General features: G+C 42.9%; 1 protein-coding gene across 1 annotated transcript in view; it reads left to right on the top strand.

Annotated features, from left to right (window-relative positions):
* Nucleotides 1–20,802, top strand: part of GLDC (glycine decarboxylase) — a 99,194-nt gene that overhangs the window by 62,733 nt on the left and 15,659 nt on the right. The window contains exons 16-20 of the mRNA XM_082404373.1: nt 1,415–1,490; nt 7,464–7,589; nt 9,017–9,166; nt 17,786–17,898; nt 19,209–19,350. Of these exons, the coding sequence (XP_082260499.1) occupies nt 1,415–1,490; nt 7,464–7,589; nt 9,017–9,166; nt 17,786–17,898; nt 19,209–19,350 (607 nt within the window). The remainder of the gene's footprint in view (nt 1–1,414; nt 1,491–7,463; nt 7,590–9,016; nt 9,167–17,785; nt 17,899–19,208; nt 19,351–20,802) is intronic.

Consider the following 20,802-nt stretch of genomic DNA (forward strand, 5'->3'; position numbering starts at 1 on the left):
TGCTTAATTAATGGAGCAGTTTATACTTATTGTTATTATTATTATTCCTTAACTCATCTAGTCTCTTCTGCTGCTCTGTGACACCCACATTGTGGAAATCACCACTTTCCTTCCTTTCCTCCAGCCAGGCTCTACGCCCTGCACACCCAGATGTTTCCCTGTTCTCTGTCCTTTTCTCATGCTGAGCCCTAAATCGTCAATTCTGCCGTCTCCTGACACCAAACCATCAATGCCCCTATGCTAGTTTGCAGATATTTCAAATCCAACTGGTTCCATCCCAGCGTTCTCTCAAAAAATGTTTTCCAATGCTCAAAATTTTAGCTTTTAGTTTAGAAATTAAACAGTTTATCCAATTTATTCTTAAGCCTTGTGCTTTTTTGGAGTATGATCTCAATATTACGGGGTGACCAGAAGCGATGAATGCCAAAACCACCGCGCCTTCCACAGAGTCAAAAGATGGTGTAATTTTGCGAAATGGAGGAAATATGCATTTTGAATGGGATTAAAAAAACCTATTACTCACTTCCTTTCCTTCCTGCAGAGAGTACTGAGAACATTAAGTAACAGTTTATGACTGACTCAGCATCCCTCCCTGGAATGTTAGTCATTAAGTGTTCTCTAAAAGTAGTGTCTTCAAGGACTGCTGAGACGGGGATGGCCAGCCTCTAGCAGCCATGATCATTAGGGCTTGGGAAAGCCAACCCTGAGACTGTCAGGAATGGTGCCACACTCAAAGTGTACAGTTCCTTTGGGGTAATCTGATCATTGACTAAACATTTGGTGATGTTAAGAAATTATTGTTCATTGTTTTAGGTGTAATAATTATCTTTTGTTTTTATTTATTTATTTATTTATTATGGCCGCGCCATGCGGCATGCGGGATCTTAGTTCCCCAACCAGGATCAAACCCGTGCCCACTGCACTGGAAGCGTGGAGTCTTAACCACTGGACCACCAGGGAAGTCCCTACAGTTATCTTTTAAAAATAATTCTTATCTTTGGAAGATACATATTGAAGATTGAATTGATGAAATGATATGATGCTTGAGTTCTGCTTCAAAATAATCTAGTTCAGAGTGAAGGATATAGGTGGAAACAAGATTGACCATAATCTGATCATTTTTAAAGCTGGGTGATAGGTATAATGTGATGGTTCCTTATATTCTTCTCTCTACTTTTCTATAATTTTGGAATTTTCCATAATAAAAAAAAATTTTTTAGGTGCATGGGTAAGCTTTAGTGCACAGACCAGGCACTGTTCTGGTTGTTCAAGCCTTTAGGCTCATGCAGGGGTCCTAGGTGAGCTTTTAGTGTCACATGTTGGTGAACACACAGCCTGTGCCCGATGAATATTGAATGAGTAAATGAAAGCAGAGAGGCATAAAGCTCTGACCCTTTTCTTCCTGTCTTTGCAGCGGAGCCCAGGGGGAATACGCTGGGCTGGCCACTATCCGAGCCTACTTAGACGGGAAAGGAGAGAGACACAGAACAGTGAGTGTGGACCGTTTGCTCACCACCGGGGGGTGGGGGGAGGGCAGCAGGTTCAGCTTTAGGGTCCCTTTCATTCTGTGGGACACTCCCTCCAAGTCTTCTTGGAAGAAGCTGGGGAAACATATAATCAAGAAACAAATGTCTATGAACTGGCTATTACGATCCTTGCCTCCAAGACGTTTCACTGGACCATTTTGAGGGAAAACATTTGGAGATAAAAGGCTTTCTCTCAAACCCAGTCTGTAAAAGTCAGCCAGTTGGCTGTGGACCTGCTCCCCGCAGGGAGCAAAGGGAGGAAGGGGCAGGAATGTTGCCATTCCAAGCCTCCCTCCTTGGCTCAGCCCTGGACAGAGGGCAGAGACTGAGCTTTCATTCTTCTGTAACTCCTACTGTGCCTGAGCACAGTTCTTGTCATATGTATGCTCAGAAAATATTTATTGAATAAATAAATTCCCTATTAAGTGATTCTCAGCTCTAAGCAACAAAAGAAGACATGGGACATGGAGCAGAGTTCATGGTTCTGCTTCTTTGTTTGCTTTGGGTGAGAGTCTAGTCTCCAGGGTCCAAACTGCTTTTGGGGGGCCCTTGTGCGGCCAGCAGGTGCTAATGGGCTCGCCAGGCCTCCACTAATCCCCAAAGGCAGTGCCTTTAGCAGATGACCTAACAACACAGGCTTCAGATTGTGGCTGAAGGAGGTCTGTGTTCCTGGGACCTTCATTTTGGTGATGGCCACGCTAAACTTGAACTTCATGAGCTGTGGAGGTGGTGCTAGAGGGAGCAGTGGGTAGGAGCCAGGAGCAGGTCGAAGTGTCTGCCCAGCCCAGGAGAGTTAGAGAAAAAGGTGCTGGGGTGGTCTGGCTGCCCACATAAGTGGGGTGCAGTGGGTGGTAGTCCAATCTTAGTCCATTCCTGGTTTTATTAAAGCTGGAAGATAGTTTGTGGCCCGTTGCCTGGATTTTGCAGTGAAGAATTTAAATACTATTTCACTTCCCTTTCACAAAAGGGGAGAAAAAAAATTTTCTCCCACCTTCCCTTGCTTATCCATCCTGATTACACAGGTGTGTTTTCCCAGGCCTTCGTCCTGGTTGGGGAATAGAATTGACTTTCAAAGACCTTTTGGAAAACAGGACATTTATTACTTGAATAAGTTATTGAAGACTGGCCACATGCGAGGCACTGTGTGCGCCAGTCCAGAGAGAGATCAAGCGATAAATAAGACAGACACAGTCCCTGATATTTCAACTTTTTTTTTTCGCTTAGGTGTTGAAGTCTTTAACTTTCTAAGGAAGGGTTAGTTTGGAATTACAATTGTTCTTTGGACCTCAGAATCTCAGCACCGTCATAGAGTCAGAAAGGAAACACTGGGACTCCAGTGAGAGGATGCCAGATGACTGACATTTAAAGTTGCTTTTTCTATTTTTCCTCCGTGGCTTCCATGTACTCAGTAGCCCTTGGAACTCCCCATTGTTATGTTCTTTAACCATGAGGTGTCTGGGACTCCTGGGGAGGGAGCCATTCATCCTGTGTAACCATCTTCATGTCGCTCCTGCTTTATGGAGAGGCTGCCGAGATCTACACTGTGGTGCTTGTGGAAAGCCAGTGAGCAGCTAGCGAGAAAAGGCCAGCTAAAACCCAGGGCTGTCCACTCTGTGATACTTCCCATCCCTCCTTGGTTCCCTGCTCTTTAGTCTGACACCCGGAGCTATCTGTGAATGTCTAGGAGTTGGGGACCAAACCAGAAAGGTCAAGGAAAAAGGATGAGAGACGTTTTGATTGGGCCTGGGCAGAGTTCTTCTGTGACTCATGGATTCTTTTTAGCTCCTTTTCCTTCTTTGTTTTTTCCAGTCCTCCCTTCTCTCTCAGTCCCCTTGTGTGTGACTTTTCTTCTGGCACCACTGTTCACACTACCATCACTGAAATGTTGGAAGAGGTTATTCCACTGAAGGACAGAGAGGAGTGGGATGCTGCATTTTGGGGGGTGGGTGAGGGGAGGCAGGGAAGGCTACCCAGTCACTGAGCTTGTAGAAATACAGAACTCTTAAGTTCGGAAATGTTGGCATCCTTTCTAGATTAAAGATTTTAATTAAACCTGACTTTTTTAGTTAGAGAAAAAGAAAATGACTTATTATTCAAATAATCAGGATTTTTCAACATCAGAGATGTCTAAGACAGCTGCTTCCATACAACAGACTCTAATGGAATCTAGTAAAATATATCCTTTTGGGGCTTCCCTGGTGGCGCAGTGGTTGAGAATCTGCCTGCCAATGCAGGGGACATGGGTTAGAGCCCTGGTCTGGGAAGATCCCACATGCCGCGGAGCAACTAGGCCCGTGAGCCACAATTGCTGAGCCTGCGCGTCTGGAGCCTGTGCTCCGCAACAGGAGAAGCCGCGACAGTGAGAGGCCCGCGCACCGCGATGAAGAGTGGCCCCCGCTCGCCACAACTAGAGAAAGCCCTCGCACAGAAACGAAGACCCAACACAGCCAAAATAAATAAATTAATTAATTAATATTAAAATATATATATATATATATATCCTTTTGAAAAAAAAAAAAAAGAATGTGGGGAAGTCATGTGCTACAGAACCTCCCGGGTTCCTGATGATTCTCTTATTTCAAGCTGTTTTGGAAGTTATTTTCACATTTACTCTTAGGTTAAATTTCAGAGGTTCCTAAAATGCAATGGCCAGGTTCTTGATTTACCAGTTTAACTTGAGAGAATACAAATTATTTAACAAACACTTATATAGAAATTACCCTGTGCCAGGCACTGTCCTAAACACTTTATATTTATTAACTCAATTTGCCTGTCAAATACTAACTCAGGTTTGTTGATCAGATACTGAATTTCCTATACAAAGGGAAAACACTGACCAAAAAACCCCCCCAAAACCAAAAAAAAACCCACCACCAAAAAACAACCCCAAAACCTATATGTATTTTTCTTTTCTCAGCTGCCTGAGGCAAAGGAGTGGCCTTTTGTTTTTGGATTTTACCTGTGGTAAGAAATTGATTTCCCTTGCAAAGGAGCCCTCCTCCTTAATCTGTCACTCATTCAGCAAGTCTTCTTTTTTTTTTTTTTTATAGATTTATTTTATTTATTTATTCATTTGTTTTTTGGCTGCATTGGGTCTTCCGTTGCTGTGTGCTGGCTTTCTCTGGTTGCCGCGAGCGGGGGCCACTTTTCGTTGCAGTGAGTGGGCTTCTCATTGCGGTGGCTTCTCTTGTTGTGGAGCACAGGCTCTAGGTGCGCAGGCTTCAGTAGTTGTGGCACACGGGCTTCAGTAGTTGTGGCTCGTGGGCTTAGTTGTCATGTGGGATCTTACCAGACCAGGGCTTGAACCCGTGTCACCTGCATTGGCAGATGGATTCTTAACCACTGCACCACCAGGGAAGCCCCCAGCAAGTCTTTGAGGATGAGCTAGCTATGTTGGGTCTATACCAGGTGCATTGGGGGGTTAGAAAAACACAGCATCCACCTAAATTGGCATAAATGTACCAAAGAGGGTTAATGTTGATAAAATATCAAATCTGGGTCCTGTTATTTCCAAGTCCTTTGCAACGCCACAATTTTTAAAGTGAGGATCCACATAGAAAATCAGAAACGTCTAACAGCAAGAAATCCCTGACAAAACCACTGAGACCTTTTCTTCCCGCTAATCCTTATATCAGGATGTGTATTAGTTTCCCATGGCTACTGTAACGAATTACTACAAACTTAGTGACTTAGAACAACACAGATTTATTTTCTTATAGTTATGGAGGCTAGAAGTCTGAAATTGGTTTCACTTGGCTAAAGTCAGTGTGTTGGCAGGGCTCGTTCCTTGTGGAGGATTCAGGAGAGAATCTGTTTCTTTGCCTTTCCTAGTTTCTGGAGGCCTCCTACATTCCTTGACTCATGGCCCCTTCCTGCCATCACTCCAACCCCTTGTTCAGTTATCACATCTTCTACCTCCTCTGTAGTCAAAGCTTCCCCTGGCTCCTTATGATGAGAACACTTGTGAATGCATTTAGGGTCCAACCTATAATCCAGATTTCAAGATGCCATCTCAAGATCCTCAATTTCTCACCTCAAGATCCTTAATTTAATCACACCAGCAAAATCCCTTTTGCCATATAAAGTCACATTCATAGACTCTGGGATTAGAATGTGGACACATTTGGATGCTATTCAGTGTATCACAAGATGAGTGACATTTTTAGCTTGGATGTTTTTGTTTCCTTATAACTTCTCTGGTATGAATTCTTCATTGAGGCCTTTAACAAATATTTTATATTCATTTTTAAATATTCACCTTTCCCTTCCTTGATCAGTGTTCTGCCCAGAAGGGATCCTTTTATCCAAAGATCCTTTGGTAGAATAAAAATATCTTGTGAGAAAGGAAAAATAACTCCAGCTTTGGTCCTGAGAAATTAAAGAAAAGAACTTAATACAAAAGGGAAACATTTAAACAAGAAAAAGGATTTGAGGACAACACAGCATAATAAGCATGAGACCAGTAACCATTCAAAAGAGGCACTAACTTTCTGTCTGCAGAAGAACAACAAAGTAATTTCATGTTTGCCTCTGTTTGTAGTTCTCTTTGGGTCACATACATTTTGCTTAAGTAGATGGCTTTGCTGTTTTTGAGGAAACAGCTGTAAGCTAAATATCCCCTTCATAAGCCTATTTTTATGATGCCCATCCACTTCTCTTCAAGGGGTGTCAGTATTGGTTCTGGGATTTAAAAAAATTAAAAACAGGATTGTTTTCAGGGTCAACATTGCTTCTTCTTGTTGCTTTCTGTTGGAGGGAACTCCATGAGGCCCTTTCCTGTAGTGGGGCACCATCAGATCACACAGAGCACCTGTGTTCCCATGATTTGGGGGCAGGAAATGCAAATGATTTAAATCTGGGAATTTTAACGTTGTGCCTACCATCCGCCTTCCATAAGAATTCAACACATCTTTAAGCTCTGGCTTAGGTTCTAGCTCTTGAAATACTTTCTCTTGATCTCTTCAACTTGAAGTGGCACCCCGTTATTCTGATTTCCTTTGGTACCTGTGGGCTCTAGACATTTTTTTTTAAAGAATTTTTATTTCCCCAATTATACTGACAACAACAAGATGCTTTGGAAAGAGAGGAACGGCTTCCTCAGATAAGGGAGGAGGAGATGTTTCCACTGGCCAAGGAGACTAGGTTGAGGTGATGCAGTCCCTGTTTAAAGGGTCCTTTTATTTATTTATTTATTTTTAGTTTTTTAATCTGACCGCACCGCCCGGCATGTGGGATCTTAGTTCCCCAACCAGGGATCAAACCCGCGTCCCCTGCATTGGAAGCGCGGAGTCTTAGCCACTGGACCTCCAGGGAAGTCCTTCTAGACATTTATTTATACGGATGCCAGCCTTGTCAGTGAACGCAGTGTGTGAGCACAGGGCAGGGGCTGATCGGCATTTGTGCTTAGTTATGATTCTCATGGCAACTAACAATTCATTGCACAGAGTAAGCATCCAATAATGAAGTAGTCATTGGTGTGTTGGCACTGAGAGGCCTTGGAATATGTCGGCTATTACTTCTCCTGGTCTCAGTAGAGCCAAGCAGAGCACTGGAGCTGTGATGTGTGCATTTGAGTCCTAGAGTTTAACTTCCAATCTCATGTTCTTGTAAGGTGCTTTCTATATATTATAGCTGAGACAAGGTTAGAATAAGCCTAGACCTGCTTTTGGTGTTGCTGGGTTAAGGGAGGAGAGTATTAATATTCTGAAAGTCTTTAGGGAACAGTATTTGGGGATTCAAGTGTAAACTCCTGTTGGACATTGTTTTGCAATACAGTAATAATGAAATTGTAGTAAACTTTAAGGCACTACTGGTCAATTTAAATAGAGCATGTGGCGCCTATTGAATTTATGCTCCAAGTATTTTGTAGGACTTTTCTGTCATTATGAATAGCCTGGTGATTTTTCTCTCCTTCCTTCCTTTCATTCCATTCCTAAGGTTTGCCTCATTCCAAAATCCGCACATGGAACCAATCCTGCAAGTGCCCACATGGCAGGCATGAAGATTCAGCCTGTGGAGGTGGATAAATACGGGAATATCGATGCAGCTCACCTCAAGGCTATGGTACTCATCTTCCACTTAACAGATGGGGGAGGTCTGGGTTGGAAAGAAGTTGTGGGGATCAGGGATAGTTTATCTTCTTTTGCATTCTAATTAAAAGACTGCAGTTCCTCCTCTGAATGAGTCTAGGGAGAATGGCATAAAATCAGAAAACCTAGCCGACTCTATAAGAAAAATAAAAGCAAGAGTCACATTTCTGGTCCAGAATAAAGCTGACCACAGTCTATTTTACCTCTTCCTTCTCTAACAGGGAGAAGGTCCTTTACACTGAAATCCCATCATCTAATGTGTGCATGTGTAAGAAACTGAATGAATTATTCATGGTGGTAGTAAGGATACTCCTTGCAGGATCTACCTGCCTCCTTCTGCCCAACCTTCCCCTCCTTCCCCCATTAACAGTCAAACTGGCAGTCACTGGTATTCTCAATCTTTGTGTTGGGAATTAAAACATAAATGTAGATTCTGCAGATGCTTATGATGGCCCCAGCCGTTACCTGCTGAATTTCAGGCAATATTCCATCTTCCTTCTTGCAGCACCAATCCCCACTCCCAACCTCCCAACCTCCAGGAAGAGGTTGCCTAGCAACCGTATCTGCTTTCCACTGGTGGACTGGAGGCTGCATCTTAAGAGGGAAGGAAATCACTTGAATAGCAATGTGATTTTGTCGGGGTTGTTAGGTATGGAGACTGAGAACTTCATGTAACCACCTCAAAGAGAAGATGAAAACACACAACGCTGCTCACCTCTCCCACCCACCCTCCTGCTTCCATAGCTCCATAAAGTTTTTACTGATAAATATTCTGGGCCAGTAGTTATAATTATTAAGTCTCTCCAAAATAGGATATGACCTTAAAAAGGTTTTTTTTCATTTCCACATGAGCCTGTTCACTGACTTGCTGGTCAAAAAAACAGGAACATGCCTTTTAGATATGCTTGCCTTCTGTCAAAAGGAAAAAGATGGAGTTTTTTTTTAATCAGAGCAGAATACTCCTAGTGGAAATTCTAGTTTCAGTAGAATGGGAGGGAAAGGGGATAAGGGTGGATATGGCAAGATGAGCAGAGAGAGATTAACTGTGAGAATCAACTTGTCTGGAACCAAAAAGATCTGAAATAATTATTGAGATGATTTGAACCAAAGGAAAACCACTTTAGAGAGTTGAGCCCAAAATACCCAAAAATCTTCTGAACAGTTTTTTGGTTTTGACAATGGAGACCTATCCTGAAGGGATCTTGTTATTTCTTTGGAATGATTTACAAAGGGAGTAATGGCTGTGGATCTCCTATTAGCGTCATCCTACATTGAGACAGTTCCAGAAATGAATAGAACGAGTCTTCGTCCTTCTTAATCCTTTAAAATAAAAAGCGAGGGATTGGCTAAGAAAGAAACATTCCCTCTCATTGTCTCCCTCTGCCCTTTTTTATCTTTCAGGTGGATAAACACAAGGAGAACCTGGCAGCAATCATGATTACATATCCATCCACCAATGGAGTGTTTGAAGAGAACATTGGAGATGTGTGTGACCTGATCCACCAACACGGAGGACAGGTCTACCTGGACGGAGCAAATATGAACGCTCAGGTGGGCAGTGTGAGAGGGCTCCCTGAGAAAATGGTTAAGTGCCAAAAAAAAAAAGTTCATTTTCTTTGATTTCTTGGCAGTTGTCTTAAAACATGACACTGAATTCAGAACAGAGACTGACTTTCTATACTGCCAAATCAAACAAAGTATGTACCACAATTTCACTGAGATTACAGATCCTAAGGAGGTTATGGGGGATGCTGAGGAGGAGGTAAAAAGGTTGAAGGGAAGCAGGGAGTGAGCTGAATGTCCTTAGCTTGTCACAGGGTGTTATCCCTCTGGGGGTACTAAAGGCAATGAGGTCACCTGACTCCCTTCCTGAGGGAATTTAGACCCAAGTTTTGGCCCCTGGTGGCTGTTGATCTCCCATGGCCTTGGACTAGCTTCAGCTTCATCAGTGTGAAACAGCTGAATAGCTCTGTCCCTGAAGGGCTGATCCTGACTTCTTGGCAGGGCTTGGGGGGTGTGGTGGTGGTCTGTGTGATGTGTACCTTTGAGGAAATGCGTTAGGGAGACTTTGGAGGACAGGGACTCATCATGTTTTTAAGAGTCTTCTCAGCTTCCTCCTCTCCTCCTTTTTTTTTTTTTTTTTTTAATTTATTTATTTATTTATTTATTTTTGGCTGCATTGGGTCTTTGTTGCTGTGTGCTGGCTTTCTCTAGTTGCGGCGAGCGGGGGCTACTCTTCGTTGCTGTGCGCGGGCTTCTCATTGCGGTGGCTTCTCTTTGTTGCGGAGCTCGGGCTCTAGGTGTGCGGGCTTCAGTAGCTGTGGCACGTGGGCTCAGTAGTTGTGGCTTGCAGGCTCTAGAGCGCAGGCTTAGTAGTTGTGGCACACGGGCTTAGTTGCTCTGTGGCATGTGGGATCTTCCCAGACAAGGGCTGGAACCCGTGTCTCCTGCATTGGCAGGTGGATTCTTAATCACTGCACCACCAGGGAAGTCCCTTTTTTAAAAAAAAATTTTGTTAAACCATTTCAGACTCTCTGCTTTTCTTTGCTCCTGTCTGATTTCTTTTGAGTAGTCCAGGGATTCTATTGCTTCAGTAGCATAAATGGATTCTTTATCTTTGACCACATTCACAATTAGTCCAAGTGCCAAAGTGGCAGGAACACCCGTTGAATGTTGTGGCTGGTGCCAGAATGGTCCAGGAAAACTGTCAGCCTCCCTTTCTCTCCCTCAGCTCAGTATTCTCTCCAACAGCCTTCCAGCCCTTTATAGCCACGTGCCCTAAGGGGCCCTTTGGTAAAGTGCATGATACCCAAAGCTGGGGTGCTAGAAATGCTGGGGTGAAATTGCCTGTTTCAATAGCACGGAGGTACTGTACTTTCTTGCGCTAGGGTACTTCCTTTTCTCCCTCTTGGGGTGAATAATTAGGAATTGACTGTATATTCAATTCTGTATTTTAAAATCTAAATTAGGCTAAAAAGTCAGTTGCTGTTTCCATAGAAACCACAAGCCACGCTGCCTGTGGGATGCCAGGTTTTGGTGGCAGTATTTTTTTATTTTTTAATATCTTTATTGGAGTATAATTGCTTTACAATGTTGTGTTAGTTTCCGCTGTATAACAAAGTGAATCAGCTATATATATACATATATCCCCATATCCCCTCCCTCTTGTGTCTCCCTCCCACCCTCCCTATCCCACCCCTGTAGGTGGTCACAAAGCACGGAGCTGACCTCCCTGTGCTATGCAGCTGCTTCCCACTAGCTATCTGTTTTACATTTGGAAGTGTATATATCTCAATTCTACTCTCTCATTTTGTCCCAGCTTACCCTTCCCCCTCCCCGTGTCCTCAAGTCTATTCTCTACGTCTGCGTCTTTATTCCTGTCCTGCCCCTAGGTTCATCAGAACCATTTTTTTTTGTTTTTTTTTAAGATTCCACATATAGGTGTTAGCATACGGTATTTATTTTTCTCTTTCTGACTTACTTCACACTGTATGACAGACTCTAGGTCCACGCACCTCACTACAAATAGTTCAATTTCGTTTCTTTTTATGGCTGAGTAATATTCCGTTGTATATGTGTGCCACATCTTCTTTATCCATTCATCTGTCGATGGACACTTAGGTTGCTTCCATGTCCTGACTATTGTAAATAGTGCTGCAATGAACATTGTGGTACATGCCTCTTTTTGAATTATGGTTTTCTCAAGGTATATGCCCAGTAGTGGGATTGCTGGGTTGTATGGTAGTTCTACTTTTAGTTTTTTAAGGAACCTCCATACTGTTCTCCATAGTGGCTGTATCAATTTACATTCCCACCAACAGTGCAAGAGGGTTCCCTTTTCTCCACACCCTCTCCAGCATTTATTGTTTGTAGATTTTTTGATTATGGCCATTCTGACTGGTGTGAGGTGATACCTCATTGTAGTTTTGATTTGAATTTCTCTGATGATTAGTGATGTTGAGCATCCTTTCATCTGTTTGTTGGCAATCTGTATATCTTCTTTGGAGAAATGTCTATTTAGGTCTTCTGCCCATTTTTGGATTGGGTTGTTTGTTTTTTTGATATTGAGCTGCACGAGCTGCTTGTATATTTTGGAGATTAATCCTTTGTTTGTTGCTTTGTTTGCAAATATTTTCTCCCATTCTGAGGGCTGTCTTTTTGTCTTGTTTATGTGTTCCTTTGCTGTGCAAAAGCTTTTAAGTTTCATGAGGTCCCATTTGTTTATTTTTGTTTTTATTTCCATTTCTCTAGGAGGTGGTCAAAAAGGATCTTGCTGTGATTGATGTCATAGAGTGTTCTGCCTATGTTTTCCCCTAAGAGTTTTATAGTGTCTGGCCTTACATTTAGGTCTTCAATCCATTTTGAGTTTATTTATTTACTTATTTATTTATTTATTTATTATTATTTTTTAAAAGTAAGCGGTACCTTATTTTTATTTATTTATTTATTTATTTATTTTGGCTGTGTTGGGTCTTCGTTTCTGTGCGAGGGCTTTCTCTAGTTGTGGCAAGCGGGGGCCACTCTTCATCGCGGTGTGCGGGCCTCTCACTATCGCAGCCTCTCTTGTTGCGGAGCACAGGCTCCAGACGCGCAGGCTCAGTAGTTGTGGCTTACGGGCCTAGTTGCTCCGCGGCATGTGGGATCCTCCCAGACCAGGGCTCGAATCCGTGTCCCCTGCATTGGCAGGCAGATTCTTAACCACTGTGCCACCAGGGAAGCCCCATTTTGAGTTTATTTTTGTATACAGTGTTAAGGAGTGTTCTAATTTCATTCTTTTACATGTAGCTATCCAGTTTTCCCAGCACCACTTATTGAAGAGACTGTCTTTTCTCCATTGTATATTCTTGCCTCCTTTATCAAAGATAAGGTGATCATATTTGTGTGGGTTTATCTCTGGGCTTTCTATCCTGTTCCATTGATCTATATTTCTATTTTTGTGCCATTACCATACTGTCTTGATGACTGTAGCTTTGTAGTATAGTCTGAAGTCAGGGAGACTGATTCCTCCAGCCCTGTTTTTCCTTCTCAAGTTTGCTGTGGCTATTCGGGGTCTTTTGTGTTTCCATACAAATTGTGAAATTTTTTGTTCTAGTTCTGTGAGAAATGCCAGTGGTAGTTTGATAGGGATTACACTGAATCTGTAGATTGCTTTGGGTAGTATAGTCATTTTCACAATGTTGATTCTTCCAATCAAGAACATGGTATATCTCTCCATCTCTTTGTATATCTTTAATTTTTTTCATCAGTGTCTTATAGTTTTCTGCATACAGGTCTTTTGTCTCCTTAGGTAGGTTTATTCCTAGGTATTTTTTTTTTAATTTTTTATTTATTTATTTATTTTTAGCTGTGTTGGGTCTTCGTTTCTGTGTGAGGGCTTTCTCTAGTTGTGGCAAGTGGGGGCCACTCTTCATTGCGGTGCGCGGGCCTTTCACTGTCGCGGCCTCTCTTGTTGCGGAGCACGGGCTCCAGACGCGCAGGCTCAGCAGCTGTGGCTCACGGGCCTAGTTGCTCCACGGCATGTGGGATCTTCCCAGCCCAGGGCTCGAACCCATGTCCCCTGCATTGGCAGGCAGATTCTCAACCACTGCACCACCAGGGAAGCCCTATTCCTAGGTATTTTATTGTTTTTGTTGCAATGGTAAATGGGAATGTTTCCTTAATTTCTCTTTCAGTTTTTTTATCATTAGTGTATAGGAATGCAAGAGATTTCTGTGCATTAATTTTGTATCCTGCTACTTTACCAAATTCATTGATTAGCTCTAGTAGTTTTCTGGTAGCATCTTTAGGATTCTCTATGTATAGTATCATGTCATCTGCAAACAGTGACAGTTTTACTTTTTCTTTTCTGATTTGGATTCCTTTTATTTCTTTTTCTTCTCTGATTGCTGTGTCTAAAACTTCCAAAACTATGTTGAATAATAGCGATGAGAGTGGGCAACCTTGTCTTGTTCCTGATCTTAGAGGAAATGGTTTCAGTTTTTCACCACTGAGAACGACGTTGACTGTGGGTTTGTCATATATGGCCTTTATTATGTTGAGGTAGGTTTCCTCTATGCCTACTTTCTGGAGGGTTTTTATCATAAATGGGTGTTGATTTTGTGGAAAGGTTTTTCTGCATCCATTGAGATGATCATATGGTTTTTCTCCTTCAATTTGTTAATATGGTGTATCACATTGATTGATTGTGTATATTGAAGAATCCTTGAATTCCTGGGATAAACCCCACTTGATCATGGTGTATGATCCTTTTAATGTGCTGTTGGATTCTGTTTGCTAGTATTTTGTTGAGGGTTTTTGCATCTATGTTCATCAGTGATATTGGCCTGTAGTTTTCTTTCTTTGTGACATCTTTTTCTGGTTTTGGTATCAGGGTGATGGTGGCCTTGTAGAATGAGTTTGGGAGTGTTCCTCCCTCTGCTATATTTTGGAAGAGTTTGAGAAGGATAGGTGTTAGCTCTTCTCTAAATGTTTGACAGAATTTGCCTGTGAAGCCATCTGCTCCTGGGCTTTTGTTTGTTGGAAGATTTTTAATCACAGTTTCAATTTCAGTGCTTGTGATTGGTCTGTTCATATTTTCTGTTTCTTCTTGGTTCAGTCTTGGAAGGCTGTGCATTTCTAAGAATCTGTCCATTTCTTCCAGGTTTTCCATTTTATTGGCATATAGTTGCTTGTAGTAATCTCTCATGATCATTTGTATTTCTGCAGTGTCAGCTGTTACTTCTCCTTTTTCATTTCTAATTCTATTGATTTGAGTCTTCTTCCTTTTTTTCTTGACGAGTCTGGCTAATGGTTTATCAATTTTGTTTATCTTCTCAAAGAACAGCTTTTAGTTTTATTGATCTTTGCTATTGTGTCCTTCATTTCTTTTTCATTTATTTCTGATCTGATCTTTATGATTTCTTTCCTTCTGCTAACTTTGGATTTTTTTGGTTCTTCTTTCTCTAATTGCTTTAGGTGTAAGTTTAGCTTGTTTATTTGAGATTTTTCTTGTTTCTTGAGGTAGGATTGTATTGCTATAAACTTCCCTCTTAGAACTGCTTTTGTTGCATCCCATAGGTTTTGGGTTGTTGTGCTTTCATTGTCATTTGTTTCTAGGTATTTTTTGATTTCCTCTTTGATTTCTTCATTAATCTCTTGGTTATTTAATAGCATATTGTTTAGCCTCCATGTGTTTGTATTTTTTACAGTGTTTTTCCTGTAACTGATATCTAGTCTTATAGCACTGCGGTCAGAAAAGATACTTGATACCATTTCAATTTTCTTAAATTTACCAAGGCTTGATTTGTGACCCAAGATATGATCTATCCTGGAGAGTGTTCCATGAGCACTTGAGAAGAAAGTGTATTCTGTTGTTTTTGGATGGAATGTCCTATAAATACCAATTAAGTTCATCTTGTTTAATGTGTCATTTAAAGCTTGTGTTTCCTTATTTATTTTCATTTTGGATGATCAGTCCATTGGTTAAAGTGGGGTGTTAAAGTCCCCTACTATTATTGTGTTACTGTTGATTTCCCTTTTTATGGCTGTTAGCATTTGCCTTATGTATTGAGGTGCTCCTATGTTGGGTGCATAAATATTTACAATTGTTATATTTTCTCTTGGATTGATCCCTTGATCATTCTGTAGTGTCCTTCTTTGTCTCTTGTAATAGTCTTTATTTTAAAGTCTATTTTGTCTGATATGAGAATTGCTACTCCAGCTGTCTTTTGATTTCCATTTGCATGGAATATCTTTTTCCATCCCCTCACTTTCAATCTGTATGTGTCCCTAGGTCTGAAGTGGGTCTCTTGTAGACAGCATATATACAGGTCTTGTTTCTGTATCCATTCAGCTAGTCTATGTCTTTTGTTTGGAGCATTTAATACGTTTACATATAAGGTAATTATCGATATGTATGTTCCTATTACCATTTTCTTAATTGTTTTGGGTTTGTTATTGTAGGTCTTTTCCTCCTCTTGTGTTTCCTGCCTAGAAAAGTTCCTTTAGCATTTGTTGTAAAGCTGGTTTGGTGGTGCTGAATTCTCTTAGCTCTTGCTTGTCTGTAAATGTTTTAATTTCTCCGTCGAATCTGAATGAGATCCTTGCTAGGTAGAGTAATCTTGGTTGTAGGTTTTTCCCTTTCATCACTTCAAATATGTCCTGCCACTCCCTTCTGGCTTGCAGATTTCTGCTGAAAGATCAGCTGTTAACCTTATGGGGATTCCCTTGTGTGGTTTTTGTTGCTTTTCCCTTGCTGCTTGTAATGTTTTTTTCTTTGTATTTAATTTTTGTTAGTTTGATTAATGTGTGTCTTGGCATGTTTCTCCTTGGATTTATCCTGTATGGGACTCTCTGTGCTTCCTGGACTTGATTGACTATTTCCTTTCCCATGTTAGGGAAGTTTTCAACTATAATCTCTTCAATTATTTTCTCAGTCCCTTTCTTTTTCTCTTCTTCTGGGACCCCTATAATTCGAATGTTGGTGTGTTTAATGTTGTCCCAGAGGTCTCTGAGACTGTCCTCAATTCTTTTCATTCTTTTTTCTTTACTCTGCTCTGCAGTAGTCATTTCCACTATTTTATCTTCCAGGTCGTTCCTCCGTTCTTCTGCCTCAGTTATTCTGCTATTGGTTCCTTCTAGAGAATTTTAAATTTCATTTAGTGTGTTGTTCCTCATTGTTTGTTTGCTGTTTAGTTCTTCTAGGTCCTTGTTAAACGTTTCTTGTATTTTCTCCATTCTATTTACAAGATTTTGGATCATCTTTACTATCATTACTCTGAATTCTTTTTTCAGGTAGACTGCCTATTTCCTCTCTATTTGTTTGGTCTGGTGGGTTTTTACCTTGCTCCTTCATCTGCTGCATATTTCTCTGTCTTCTCATTTTGTTTAACTTACTATGTTTGGGGTCTCCTTTTCACAGGCTGCAGGTTCATAGTTCCCATTGTTTTTGGTGTCTGTCCCCAGTGGGTGAGGTTGGTTCAGTGGCTTGTGTAGGCTTCCTGGTGGAGGGGACTGGTGCCTGTGTTCTCGTGGGTGGGGCTGGATCTTGTCTTTCTGGTGGGCAGGGCCACGTTCGGTGATGTGTCTTGGGGTGTCTGTGAACTTAGTATGATTTTAGGCAGCCTCTCTGCTAATGCATGGGTTGTGTTCCTGTCTTACTAGTTCATTGGCATGGGCATCCAGCACTGGAGCTTGCTGGCTGTTGGGTGGAGCTGGGTCTTAGCATTGAGATGGAGATCTCTGGGAGAGCTCTCGCTGTTTGATATTACGTGGGACCGGGAGGTCTCTGGTGGACCAATGTCCTGAACTCGGCTCTCCCATCTCAGAGGTTCAGGCCTGACACCAGGCCAGAGCACCAAGACCCTGTCAGCCACACCGCAGGTAGGAGACAGCTAAATATGCAAGTATCTCAGTGGCTTCTTAAATGATGGGAAGACGTGATGCATGAAGGACACCAACTCAAGTCTCACAGCTTAGTTCTGTGATCTTGGACCAGGCAGTTAACTTCTCTGTGCCTCAGATTTCCTTTCGTGCAGCACCTCCTTGCCCCAGAGGCCCAGTCAGGTGCAAGGGAAGGGCTGTCGCTCACAGGCTGTGCTGGGAGGAAGCCCGGGAGGCTGGCGCAGGGCTGCCAGAGCAATCATATGCCTGGCACAGTGTTAGATGCTCAAGATACAGGAGTGAACGAGAGAGGTGATATACTTTGGCCTCCTGAAGTTTATATCCAGTTGTATTTATATCGAGCAGGGCATATAATATCCGTGTCTCAATTCTCTCATCTGTGGAGGGAGAAGAGACAGGCACTGCGTCCCACTCACTGCGTTCTTGGGGAAAGCGCTCCACCTCCTTGGCCTGGGGAGGGCCTCGCACCGGCATGTGTAGGGCGAGGGTGGGGTACCTAGTGCCCAGAGGCCTGTCTCCTTGCGGCATTTGGGAGGTAAAGGGTGGCCACTTTACCTCCCAACGGGAAACTCAGTGCCCCTGCCCCCAGCTGAGGAACCGGCAGTTTAAAGGCCACGGGCACATGGAGGGCGAAGGACACTGGCGGGGGCGTCCTGGTTGCATTATTAAGTTATGTTTCTGTGAACAGCTCCATCTGCCTTTCCTCTCAAGGGGAACAGCATGGCCGCCTCTCCAGAACACCCCTTCACGCTCTTGACTTTTGCTTTTGGCTCTTTCCCTTTGTGGTAGGTGGGAATCTGTCGTCCTGGAGACGTTGGGTCTGATGTCTCACACCTAAATCTTCACAAGACCTTCTGCATTCCCCATGGCGGAGGTGGCCCTGGCATGGGGCCCATCGGAGTGTGAGTTCTGGGCCCTGGTTTCAGGATGGCTTTGAAGACTGAGAATCAAAGATTGGCCCCAAACTCTCTGTTCTTCTCGTCGAGGTCTTCAAGTGTCAGGATACCTTCACATGTGGCATGCCTATAGGGACTGGGTGAGGAGCAGTGAAAGGGGTGCTTTTAGGGTATGTCTAAGGAGAAACATACTTAGATTTTATTAACCACAGTGTGTGACCACACTTAGCTCCCAGTCACGCCTAGACAGAGCAGGATTATTAACAGAGTAATGAATAGGGACCTTTACTGAGCATTATGGCTGAGAACTGGCATATTAGCACCTAGAAGTGCCTCTCAGACTTTAATTTAGACTTCTAAGCAGCTTTTCTTTATTTCTTTTTAAAATCAGCTGATGGTTACATTTGAGGCTCTAACATATAACATGGTGACTATAGTTGATAACACTATTGTATAATTGGAATTTGCTAAGAGAGTAGAACTTAAATGCCACCCCCCCCCCCCAAAAAAAAAAAAAGTGAATTGGGTGTAAGATGTTGAACACTTTGCAGCCTGAATTCTTATTACATCTGAGATAAGTAAGAAGGAAACAGACCTTATTACTAGAAACAATTGGATGAAGTCAGAATAAGACTAAAGCAGTGTCTCGTAGCAGTTGATATCTTTACACTGTGAAGCCAAATCATCTCATGAAAATGATGCTGAGCAGCCATTTCCTGAGCATCTTCATTTTCCCAAAACTGTGCCAAAGGGGTCAGTCTTCAGGAATGCTGCGAGCCTGGCCCCCTTGCTTTTCTCTTCTTTCCTTTTTGATTACTACTATTTATAGTAAGTGAAGGAGGCCCAGTGCCTCAGCTGTGGGGGAGGCAGGGTGGCTGATGTTCACAGGCTGGCCTCTGATGTGTTACCCCATGGGGCTTCTTCTCAGCAGCATCCTTCTATATCCCTTAGATGTCTTGGGAAAGAGTGTGGGAGCAGGGGCTGGGAGGGAGAGGGTGTGTAGGGCTGGGATGTCCCCACATTCTTGTGAGCCCATGGCCCTGCATACTATTCCAGGCTGCTTGCCTCTGCCAGATTCGCCGCCACGGTTCTTGGGTGAGCTGCTGGGATGCTGATGGCTGCTGAGCCATGCCTCCAGCAGAGGAGGAAGGAAGGAACACTTCCTGAACATCTGCCCCTTAGCAGGTGCCGGGTCCCTCCCATGTCAGAGTTCCTCTGCTAGGAATAGAGCTTCCTGAGAGGGCCCAGCACCTGCCTGTTTGGTTAGACTGGATCTTTTTACAGCTTCTAAATTTGTATTAAAAAAAACAATACAGGAAGAAGCATCTTGTCCCTTTTCTGCCTAATCATCCCATCATTTCGGTAAAGCCAAGCGAAGATGCCCGGCCTTTGGGTACCGTCAGCGCGGCCCCATGGGGCTCCAGTTCCATCTTGCCCATTTCATGGGCTTATATTAAGGTGAGGCCTATGGATGTGTGTTAGAGGGGCGGGGGGGTATGATGTGTGGGTGGGGAACTGAGACTGCAGACTTGAAAATTGCTGATGACTTGAGTGGAAGAAACCTTCCTGAAGAGATCAGCTAAAACTCATTTTGTCTCTTCTTCATCAGGCTGTTTTCCTTTGCGTTCTCATAGTGGGTTTAACACCAGAGAAACTGACATGCCAGATATATTTTTCCAGACAGAGTTAAGTACCATGAGTCATATGGATGTTCTGGCCACGTCATTTGGTTTCCTGTAGGATTTGTACGGCCCCTCGCAAGTGAAAAACAGTGCACATACTAATTATTACACTTGGTTGAGATCCTGGGATAAATTTTAGGAATACATCTCATTTCGCTTTATATTTCTTGGGAGCCTGGAGGATAAGATGAAAATAGCAGAAATTTGCTTATGTGGTGGTTTCCCAAAGCTCTTTGCCCTTTAGGGCCTGTGGAACTATACTCTCGGGGGTAATTAGACTTTGTCAGAGAACAGGCTTCCTTCCTTTGTGTTTTTCCAAGAAACACTACGGCCGGAGTTTATTTTATACAGCTCTTGTTCAAACTGTCCTGCCTACCTCCTGGGCTGAGAAGACCATGCATTGGATAGGAGCACTTCTTCAGCCGCTAATTAGAGCAGCCTTCCCCAACTGGCTCCCCTCCTTAGAGGAAGGGAGGATTCTGGTGAAATAAACCCCTAACTCAGCTATGCAAATCACACCGGATGACTCTTTGGGCTGGTTGTTATTCTTGAACAGTGTAGCATTTATGATTCTTAATGAAAACTTTCTGGGAAGCTGGAACAACAATTCTGTACCCCAGAGACTAAAACCTGCTTTTTGAAATGATACTCGAGTTAGTTTGCAAGTAGTAAAAACAAAAACAATCATAATAAAGGTCTGCTTCTTTGCAAACAGAATCTAATTTACAGCTTCCTTTTGGTCTCTGTATACCTGAGTTATTTGTTATGGAATGTTATTTGGGCTGGCGATGAATCACGTATAGAAAATAAATGCCCCAAGGCTGGTTTGGCCATATGCCAGGAACACCAGACAGAGCCTCAGTTTAAAAATGAAATAAAGTAGGGTTTAAGCCACCCCTCTGACCTTGGGCCCTTTCTTTATTTCAGGCTGTTGTTACTTATCACCTGGACTCTAGAATTATCTTCTGTCCCTGCTGCAGTCCCTCTTGGAGACTCCCTACAGGACTGCTAGATTCCAGCCAGGGCTCTCCATCCTCTCCTCGCTGGATCTCCCTAGCCTAGCCTGCACAAAATCCTTAGGGGGTTCTTCCCAAATGCACTTGCCTAGGGCCCATCCCAGAGAGAATCAAATTCAGCATATGCAGGCTAGGGCTTGGGCCATCAAGCTGCTCAGAGACTCTGATGCACAGGCCAGAGGCAGTGGCTGGCTGAACCAAGTCCAGGTCCT

This window comes from Balaenoptera borealis (assembly GCF_965194805.1).
Source record: "Balaenoptera borealis genome assembly, chromosome: 8".
NCBI classification, from domain to species: domain Eukaryota; kingdom Metazoa; phylum Chordata; class Mammalia; order Artiodactyla; family Balaenopteridae; genus Balaenoptera; species Balaenoptera borealis.